General features: G+C 32.7%; 1 protein-coding gene across 1 annotated transcript; it reads right to left on the bottom strand.

Annotated features, from left to right (window-relative positions):
- Nucleotides 1-9623: 9623 nt before the first annotated feature.
- Nucleotides 9624-10151, bottom strand: LOC107851084 (uncharacterized mitochondrial protein AtMg00810-like). The gene has a single exon (XM_016696024.1). It carries the CDS (start codon nt 10149-10151, stop codon nt 9624-9626), a length of 528 nt encoding a protein of 175 aa, XP_016551510.1.
- Between the last annotated feature and the right edge of the window lie 1482 nt (nt 10152-11633).

Here is an 11633-nt window from a genome sequence, read left to right as displayed (position 1 = left end):
GATGAGAGCCATTAGGGATCTTGTGTCGACATTGCCCCAAGGGATGGAAGAGCCCTCTACCACCTGCCACTCATATGTGTCCCGTGCTGACTATGATAAGTATTGGGAGGATCAGAAGAAGCAGAGAGCTACCATTGCTAGGATTGAGAGAGAATACTCATCCTTGGTGGAGTCGCACTGAGAGCTCCAAACTTCACGTGAGAAAGATGGTTAAAAGGGAGAAGAAGAGAGAAAAATTCTTTAACAAGATGTTTAAGAGAGTAAAGGGACTTTCTAAGATCCTTGATCCTCGAGATAGACTATCTTCCTCCCTAGTTGAGAGAGACAATGAGGCCCTAGCCGATTGGTCAGGTCTTAAGGATGTGGGTGGTGATGCAGAGTCTGAGAGCGAGAGCAGCTCTTGAATCAGTTTCAGGGAGCACCATTATCCCTTCTTATGATTTATTGTTTATGCAGTGAGAACACTGAAAACTTTTAGTTTGGGGTGCCAGTCTCTACGCATTTATTCATTTAAGCTTGTATTATACATGTCTTGATATTTTGATGTGCTTTTAGATGATTTCTATTTTTATTTGGGTTGTAATATTTGGTCACTTTGATGGTGCCCACAGTTGCATGGATTAGTCATTCTGTTTTGTTTTTAGATTGTTGCTTTATCTTAATTTTATTTGTGATGATAACCCACGAGCATTTTCTTATAATGGATTGAGTGACGTTATTCTTTAGGAAAAAGCGTAGTGATTGGTTTTTGAGCCATGGATGCAGGAAAAGTCTGAGTACCCGTAGCATCCGAGCTATGAATGAAAGAAAAGTCAGAATACCTGTGGTATTTTGGATTTGGGATCGCACTTATACCTATGGCAAAGTTTGAGTAGCTATATGATTTTCCTGTAAAAAAGCCAAAATATGAGATGAAGGCTTGAGTTGGTGCCATAATTAGCAAATTGTGTGTGGTTCAAATGCAAAGTAAATACCCCCTCTCTGTCCAAAATTTTTCAAAAATCAAGGGCATGGACGTTAGCGACCTTATAACAAAACTTTTTCCCTTTTTGTGACTCCATAAATTTTGACTTGTGAAAATGGGTAGATACTCTATTTTTTTCTCTAGCAGGAGGGACAATTGAGCATTCTTGTAGAATTTACATGCCATGTGTGGTAAGCTAATTTGTCCAAATCTCATGTGTACTTGTACTATATAGAACTTGTCCCTTTAGTCTCCCAAGGCTAAATTTGATTATATTATGTTGGTGAGATGATCCTAGGCCATCTTTATGAACTAGGAACCATTGTAAGTTGAGCTAGTGACAACGATCATCCTCTACCAATTTCGATGGTATAGGTGAGCGTTGTCAACCATCAAACTTCATGGGGTTAAAGTACCCATTAGTGTCCCGGCAAGAGACTTATTAGCAGTTTGGGAGGATTCTTCTACAAGATTCAGAAGTTTTTTTGCATTTTTAATTTTGGAAAAAGTGGTCTTAATGTTTCCCGTAATATTCAGTTGCATGAACATTAGGCCTAATCTATTAGACTGATCCCAATGCTTATAATAGGACTTTTCTTCATCATTGCTAGTTTCAGTAATAGAAGTTGGCTCCTCAGAGCAAAGTGCAACATCAAGATGTAAAATCCCAAGATAGAATCTGATCTATTCGCATCAATCTGAAAATTAAGTCTGCTAAAGTCGTAACAGAGGCAGAATGTGAAAGAAGAGCAAATGCTGCAAGTAGAACGTGTTCATTTGTTAGTACTTTGAGTTATGATTTTAAACATATTATCAAATTCTGAAATGATTTACTTTCTTAAATGTATATTGATGTTCTCCTTTGGGCGAAACATCAAAATATAACCTTAAACATAATGATGCTTAAACGTGTATTTAACACAAATCGATAATATTTAATGCATCAATTAATAATATTTATTATCTTTGGATAAACAAATAAAACTAACTATAATCTGAATTATCTGTTTAATGTTTAGTGATTATAAGAACAAACAATCAACAAACAATCAACCTTTGGGTGATCCGTAAATTTCTTATAAACAAAAGTTCAATTTACCTATAAATGTCATATCAATTATAAGCATAAAAAATAGTAGATAATTGAATTTTATCTTAATTGTAAGTTTGAAATTAATTATTCATCAAGATTCGACCACTTTGGTGATTAAGGAATCTCACCTAAATCAATTTAAATTATATAATTATTTCTTGTATTAATTAGTTACAGAAGGCCAATGACTGTCGGTTGCTGTGATTTAGAGAAAGAATATGATGCTTGTTCCACGGAAAGCAAATATATGGATTAAGCACACATCTGATGATTCCATCTATTTATAACTATTAAAATGTCCTAATACAAATAAATGAATACTTTGGCATTGTAAAAGAATTCCAGTAAGAAGTTTTCATATTTAATACTTATGCACTACTTAAATAAAATCCCACCAAAACCTTTCATGCAATTATGGAATCAATATAAAAGAAAAAGGGGAAACGACATGATGTGATCATTTAAAAAAAAAATGGCCCACATTTGAAAAGGTGGACATCCTGTTACCAGTCGGCTAAAGTAATTTTCCTTTTTAGCCATTTAGCCTAATTGGGCACATGAAGTCTCTACACTCTATTGATATACTTTTATACCACATTGATACACTTTTATACTATATTGATATACTTTTAAAAAAAGAGAAAGAAAATTATATGCAAACACATGCAATCCCTATACCCAATTGATACTCTTTTATACCACATTGATACACTTTTATACTACATTGATACACTTACAGTGTCTATATACTCAATCGATACTCTCTTATTGTAGATTGATACATTTTTAGAATGCATGTAAAAACTATATAGAGTCGTATAAAATATGTATCTAAATAATAATTGTAGTTAAAAATTGTATAGAATGTGTATAAAAATGCTATAATTATTATATAGAATATGTATATGTATAGAAACTGTATCGTTATTATATATAAATATATATCTTTAACAATTGTGTTATATTAAAAGTATATGATATTATATTTTATTGTATAAATAAGTAAATCTAAACAAAACAATTAGTATGTTATTTTAATAATGTTGATGAATGCAAAATAATTTGGATATGTTTTAAAAGAATATCATTTCTTTTATTTAATAAATATTTAAAGATATTATTTTACTTTTATCTTTATTAAATCTCTTTTTTTTTTTTTTTTTTAAATTTCGTACTCAATCAAAATATGTTACATAAAACTGGAAGGACGAAATATTCGATAGCCGGTTAATATGACGGAGAAGTACCAATTCCAAATCCAAGTAAAAAAAGCACACACACATTTGACATTATTAACACATTCCTAAATGGAGTCGCAGTCTCATAATTGGACCAATTCCTAATCCTAATAAAATTTGGAGTGTGCAACCAACGTGTATAATATTGAAACAAAACAAAAAAAAAAACTCAAACTGTAAATAAGGGTGCGGCCAACCCTTAATGGCTATTTACTGGATTTTTAAATTTAGGTGCTAGTTTCGTGAAATTATTTTAGTTTTAGGTGTTATTTTTGTCCTTTCCCCAAAGAAAAATAACGGCATAACAAATTATGAAATCCAGTGGAATATAACAGCATAACAAAGACAAATAATGACATTACTGCAACCACCAGAGTTGGCATAGTGGTTCAACGCTATGTCCCTTAACCAAAAGGTCGGGGGTTTGATTCTCGCCTCTGGCGAATGGAGAAAACTCTGTGGCCAGTTCCCTACCGTAAAATGCGCTAATCGAGGAACGGAGAATTAGTCTCATGGCTGCCGGCTGTGGGGATTCCTTGGGAAACCGAAAAAAAAAAATGGCATTACTGCCAGTGGAACATCTAAGAAATATAATAATTATGAAATACCTAAATCATAATAACTTAAACTATACATTGAACATCGTATCACACATTATTAGGGTTCATAAAATTGAAACTATGCATTAATTTAACGAAAAATTATTAGTTCCTAAACCTAGCTCGGATACCACATGTAAGGATTTAACAGATTGTATAACTTAAAAAATCTAATATAAAATGCTATCAATTATTCAGGAACGTGGAACTACATGTTTTTCACATAAACCAAATTACAGTAATTCAATGAAGAATAAATACCTGAATTCTTCATAGCTTTTCTTGTTGACCGAGATTAGCGGAAGCACACGTGATTTTTTTTTTGTTCTTAAACCAAGAACAAAAATTTTATTTCTCTCTCTTTACCTTACGTTTTAGAATAATTTTGATGGAACTTACTCTTCTTTTTTTGGCAAAGAGAGAGAGGGGACCCCTTGTATAATACAGAGAATAGAACAGTTATATTTTCATGTTCCATCAACGTGAGTTGTGGATATAGTAGTTTAAATCCCACTAACACTATATCAACATGAGTTGTGGATAGTAAGTAAGAGTTTTAATCCCACTAGGTAACTTTCCTATACAAATTTAGGATTAACTTATTTAATTATTATTAAACCAAAATAAATTAATTATGCTGGCCATAGAAACTTACAAATTAAGTAATCCAATAAATAAATAAATTCATCGTGTATTAAAACGTTTCATAAATATACCTTCATGATGTAGATTTTTGTGAAACGCTAAGCAAATACGAGTTAGTTTGAGGGATAAGTATTCTTTCATTCTTAATTAGAGGTCTCGTGTTTGTTTCTTAATTATGAAGTCATCTTTATTAGGAGCAATTCATTCTAATTTGAGATTTCCTAACGTTGATGTGATTTTAGTATAATTCAAAGCATATACCAAACACCAAGTGAGAGCAAAAAAAAAAAAATCCATAATCACATGCCTTGCATCCACTCCTGTGCATATGTTTCAACATGAATCACACAAAGTAGATTAAAATCCTCTAATAAAATATGAAAAAAATATATAAAGTAGCATACTTAAGTATTAAATTACAAAAAATAACAACACTTTTATCAAATTACATTTTGTAGCATATGTATTTGTATTTTTGTAGCAACAGTTTGCAAAAATACAAAATACATATCGATTATAAGGGCAGTAAAAATCATATGTATTTGTATTTTTGTAGCAACAGTTTGCAAAAATACAAAATACAACTTGCTATATTATGTAATTATGAAACTATTGCTATGAAACTCATAATTAAGGGGATAAGTATGTTATTTTTAAATTTTGCCCAAAAAATATCTATCTATAGCCTCAACCTTTGCGACGTCTATCAACGTTGTTTCTATAAAACACTAGGCCAAAATAACCTACAATGGAGTTTTAAAAAAAAATACTGAGGTGAGTATTTATAAAATACAAACACAAAAAAAATCAAATAAGATTCACTAATCAAAATAAATTATAAATCAATAAAAATAAGCAAATAAAAATAATACCAAAAATTAAACAACTCCAATTTTTGAACAATATTAAAAGTAACTTATTGAGAAATCCTCGAGATGTCGACATGACACCATCAAATACAACAATATGATTAAGAAAATAACACCCAATTTTTTGTTATCACTTTGTTCTCAATTCTCCGTGTTGATGTTGTGCCTTTTAACCATCTTAATAGTAAGAAAATCATCTGATAGATATTTCACACTTTCTTTTTCTCCTTCAGAATCTATTTCTGTATTTGAACTTGAAGGATACGACTGTATCACCATATTATTGTCTTCTTTCCGCATAGGAGCCCCGACTAATACGGATCCCACACTGCAGGGTTCATTTTGGGGATGAAGCTCCCAACAAAATTTCTACATGCCTAGGGCTCGAACTCGAAACCTCTGGTTAAGATTGGACTAATCCCACCACTACACCACAACCCATGTTGGTTACATTATTGTCATTTGTTGCTCATCACAACAAATTCACATTGTAGTAATACATTGCTAGATGCACATCACAATTGATGGCTTCGACTTACAACAATCCAAATTTGTTTCATATAATATTAGAATTTCTCCCTATGTCCCATATATATTGTGGAGTCTATTTGCCTTAACGTATCTTTGTCATAAATTATACATATTTTAATTTTCATTTTCATATATTTTAGGAGTTTATCATAATTCTCCTATTACCTCTTATGCTTTTACCGTATATTTTCCTCTTATAATATTGATTTAGTAAAATAACTACAAAACACTATTTAATTTTCTTCTTTTGAAAAATATAAGACATCTATATAATTCTATCACTTACAATTCATGGCCAATTAGGACTCCATTATGCGGCGATTTGTTGAACACTAGGTAGAAAAATACAAGAGAATTACCCAAATTATGATTATTACTTATGGTAAATTTGTATCAATTTTATAAGAAAAATTAAATAATAGAATTATATAATTGGGTTGGGAAGTGCATAAATTGTGGTCTGTTTTAACTATTTGTTTTTTTCTTACCATATATTTTAGAATTTCATAATTATAAAAATATACTTTCTTCTTACCATATATTTTGTGACTCTTTAATTTCAAATATTATATGTAAAATATAATTAAACGAAAATAGAAAAGACGAATTTATCAATTACAAGGTATTTTAAGTTGTGACGTTTAAAATTCTTCTTAAGTTCTCCACGGATTCAGACTATGTCATACAAATTTCTGACAGGCTGTACATTTTCACTTGTCTTCGCTCCTGCATTTGCTCTAAGGTCCCATAGTTTGTTAATTTTTCTTTCTGCTTCAAACTCTTTGTTAATTTTTCTTTCTGCTTTAAACTCTTAGTTAATTTTTAAAATCAGACTTTTTGTTGTTAGTAATTTGGTGTGATTTAGGGTCGTTTGGTAGAGTGTGATAAAAAAACTAAGACATGTATTAGCTTTATGCATTGTTAATATCTTGTTTGATATACTTTTTCAACCTATGTTTAACTAATGCAAACATTAGTTATACACTCTATTGTGTGTGTATTATGTTATGTACAACTAATACCACTATTTTTCTATGTATTAGTAATACAAAGCTTTGAACACATGCATTAACTAATTAAGTGACAAATTTACCCGTCAATTTTCCCAATTCCTTTTCCGTTCTTGTTTCAAAAGTATACTCATTTCACCAGAAATTGAATCTTGTAAATAATATAAAATTGTTGTAAAGTAACTTATTTTTTGAATCTTTTATGTCAAACCAAATTAAATATTATAATTTGCTCAAATATTTTTTCTGTTTAATTTTTCTTGTTTTTCCAATTTTCTTCATTTTTTTTCAGTGAAAAGTTTGCCGATTTCGTTGCCCAGACTTCACACTAAAATATGAAATTAGCATATTTGGGCAAAAACTTTTCAATGAAATGTGAAATTAGCATCTTTGACGGTGAAAGGCTCGCCGATTTCCTTGCCCAGACTTCCAGTGAAATGTGAAGTTAGCTACTTTGGTGTCTGAACTTTCCAATGAAAGTTTTCATTTTCAAAATTTTGGTGTCTCAAACTTTCCAGTGAAGAGTTTCCATTTTAAACACAAGATTGAAAAGAGTATGGAATGTTAAATAAAGGGTATTTTAATAAATAAATATTATTTGATAAAAATTATATTTTATATTTTTATTTGTAATATATCAAATCAAACAGTGTGTAAGAAGTGTGTAAGAAATATTACTTGTATAACTAATACCAACATATAAAATACAAGCATTACTCATGCAAGCATTATCAATACACTCTATTCAACATTATTTTTATACGCTCTATCAAACGACCCCTTAGTCTTTGCCGTATGTAGATGCATCTTGTTGAGCAACCAATTTGAATTTTTCGAATACCGAAAGCGCATTCCATTGACGAAGCCTTTCCACAAATGAAAATACTGCAGTAACTTGTTGGGTTCGAAATCGAGAGTGTGTCATGCGGAAGCTTACAGTTTGCAAATCAAAATGGTGATAATTAAGATGACAAATAAAAATATACTAAAAAGACATATTATTGATAGTATTTGGCCGATTGCCTACACATTAAAACTAATATTACAAAAAAACATAAAACTATTGGGAGTAAAACTCCCCCTAAACAAGACTTTTAAGGACTACATTGTGGATACCACTGTGTTATTATATGAGAAGAGCGGTCTTCTATTTATAGATGTCCAAAACCTTTTCTCCAAAAAAGAGGCTAGCCAAATATGAAAAATTTTTATATTTTCCTTTTTAGAAAAAGTAAAAGTAATTATGATATTACTTTTTTTTTTTAACAAAAGTAAAACTTAAACTTGGTAAGAAAATCAGGGCAAAAACCCTAACACAACTTTAATATGTCCATTCAAGAGATAAGATGCAAATATCCAACAATTATATCTGAAGTTACTATTACACACCTAATATTATGGGGTTCTATTACTCCTAAATTTATTTTTTTATTTTTTTGTGTCCCTTTTGTGCTGATAGGGCTGTCAGGACAACACAAAAATATTCTGCGTAGAGCCATATCAATAAAACGAAACATAAAAATATATAAAAAATGAATTTAGGGGTAATAAGATCCAGTAAAGATTAGTTGCGTCATATCAACTTCATTATAGTGTGGGTACTTGTGCCTTATCTCTTTATTCAATTGAAGTAGATTTTAAGCCACTCTAAGCCAACGATGACCATAGATTTTTAAATATTTGACAAATCATGTTTTGGGTGAAGTTTTACTATGTGTTTGACTATATTATGCATATTTCACTTGTAAAAGTTGATTTTTTTTTCTAGTATTTGAAAGTGTGCATTATTTGCCAAAAATATTTGCGATAAATTATATGACCAAACATTATTTGTCTAATTTTCTTCCAAAAAACCTACATGAGAAGTGCTAAATGGGTCCTAAGTTTGTACATTTGTGGGCAGTATTTTGTGATAATGTACACCAGAGTCAAATTAAATTGTTAATTCGTGTGCTGCAAGAGTTTTTCTCAAAGGCTCTATGTTAAGACAGCTCCATTAATGGAGCTTGTAGTAAATAATTTCAGAGAGGAAGAGGGCAAGGGTAAGAGAGGTAGGGAAAACTATTGCTCTATTGAAAATTGGAAATGAATCTGTAACCACTTATCCTAAGAATACTGATAGTTGTTTATACATACACCTACTTTAGCTTCTAATCTAAGCTAGCTCACTGCCACTAACACCACTAGTGCTACAACTTAGTGCTAGCTCATCAAGTCTAGCAACTTCTTTTAACTGACTCTAACTAACTTGCGAGCTAAGATGTATTACTCACTTCTTCTTCAACACTCCCCCTCAAGCTGGTTGAAACACATTCTTTAAGCTCAGCTTGCCTATCAGAATGTCATATTGTGGTTTACATAACCCTTTTGTCAGTAGGTCAGCTTGTTGCTATTTAGTGCTTATATGTTGAGTTTGTATTAGACCTTCAATGATTTTTTCCCTCACAAAATAACAGTCAATATCAAAGTGCTTGGTTCTTTCATGAAAGATTGGATGGACAACAATTTATATAGCTGCTTTACTATCACAAAATAGCTGAACAGGTAGCTCCAGATAGACTCCTAATTCTTTAAACAATCCTTTCAGCCATACAATCTTTGAAACTGTAGTTGTCATGCTCCTGAATTCTGCTTCTGCTAAGCTCCTGGACATTGTGCTTTGTTTCTTGGATTTCTAAGAGATCACTGCATCTCCAAACTTAACAATATAACCAGTGACTGATTTTCTGGTCTCCACATATGAGCCCCAGTCAGAGTCACAAAATGCTACTAGATTGGAACACCTGCTGCTAGGCATAAACAACCTAAGTCCTGCTGTACCTTTTATGTATCTCGCTACTCTAAGTGCAGCTTCCATAGGTGATTGATTAGGTGAGTGCATAAATTGACTTAGTACTTGCACCACAAACACAATATCAGGTCTTGTCATAGTTAGGTATAATAATCTTCCAACCAATCTTTGATACTTGGTGCTATCACTTAGTTCTTTATCCAACTCAGAGTTGTGATTAAGATGTTTATCAAACTCTAAGAAAGCAAGTTTATGATTGAATTCAATAGGAGTAGATGCTGGGATACCAACTAGACGGTGAGGCAGAGGGGTACGGAAGACTATCAGAGAGAGTAGCCAGGCGGACAGGTAGAAGACCCCAAACTTTCCAACATAAAAGGCGGTTTCATGACCATGTAGGTGGCACGCCATATTAAGTCAAAGCTTTCATCAAACACCACAAACACAGAGCCTAATTTTCCAACCGGTTTCAACACTATGGAGGCGGTATACCTTAACAAGTCAAAGCTTCCGTCGACACCACAGACACATAGACTAACCTTTCCAACATGGCAGGCGATTAACGTCTATATAGGTGGCATGCTATACGAAATCAAAGCTTTTAATCAACACACCACAGCTTTCCTATGACTGAGCTACGCATCCATATAGACCCTTTAATTTTTAGCTACAAAGCCTTCACAACCCTTAACGGGATGGCTTGAATTTGGAACAGCAAGCTACACATCAAGGATGGTTTGCCTTGGCAACAAAGCCTTCACAACCCAAAAGAGGGATGGCTTGATTTTTCCAGTCTTAGAACACATGAGATCCCTTGTCTCCTTAGTACACAACTATCCTGTATTTGCCTAAAACAGGTCTTACGGTGGCTCTCCCTGGCTTGTTTCCCTCAAAATGGCCACAGAACAAAAGGTGTACTAAGGCAGACCCTAGATCTGTATATTCTTTCTTAGATATTGAATCCTTTTAGAAAGCTATGGCATGGATAAGCCAATTTCGTTTCATATACATGGAAAGGAATTAGACTTCTACGTCGTGTGGACAAAGCCAACTTCGTTATTCATGGAAAGTACTTAGGCATCTATGTGGCGTGGACAAATCCAACTTCATTTCATAATCATGGAAAGTAACTTCGGGGTTCCATTGTTGCCATCGCAACAAGCTAGCACTTTGCCGTAGTATTTCCTACCCCCCTACTCTGACCTAAAGGATCAAAGTACCCATCCCTTTGGAAGAGAGAAAGCAAGAGCAAGAGAGTTTAGCCAAAAAACACTTTCATTGATAGCAGAGATAAACTATACAAAAGGTTTTTAGGTAGAGAAGATGATGCATCTAACCTAAAGTCCTAGGATTCATTTTATAGAGGAAGGAAGCTTACTAACTAAGCTAATCTATGGATAAACATCAAATAAAATATTATAATTACTATCCTTACAGCTAAAGGATAAGCGCTATCAGTTAATAAGGATAAGTTTTATCTTTTTGGAAGGGATAAACGTTATCTGTTATGACTAGATAATCCTTATCTTTATGCACACTGGGACCTACTAACATATAGGGGGCCAAATAAAAATAAAATAAACTATGTTGTTGGCATATGATAGTATGTGCAAACAGGTGAGTCAGCAGCTTACAAATAGGTGCATCAACAGCTTCACAGGTATCTTGCAAGCAGGTGGATAAGCTCCTTGTCTTCGAATTAGCTGAGTCAGCATCTTCAAAGACCCATATGAAAGGGTAACCCACTGAGAAAGGTTTTCTTAGAGAGGTGGGTAACCTATTGGAAAGGGTAACCCATCTGATATGGTTTTTTTGGAGAGGAGGGTAACCCACTGAAAAGGGTAACCCACTGAAGAGGGTAACCTACTAGGAAGGGAAACCCAGTGGAGAGGG

Source organism: Capsicum annuum, unplaced genomic scaffold, assembly GCF_002878395.1.
Source record: "Capsicum annuum cultivar UCD-10X-F1 unplaced genomic scaffold, UCD10Xv1.1 ctg1489, whole genome shotgun sequence".
Taxonomy (NCBI): domain Eukaryota; kingdom Viridiplantae; phylum Streptophyta; class Magnoliopsida; order Solanales; family Solanaceae; genus Capsicum; species Capsicum annuum.
The sequence above is the reverse complement of the archived record's forward strand: the minus strand, read 5'-3'. Positions and strand labels throughout refer to the sequence as shown.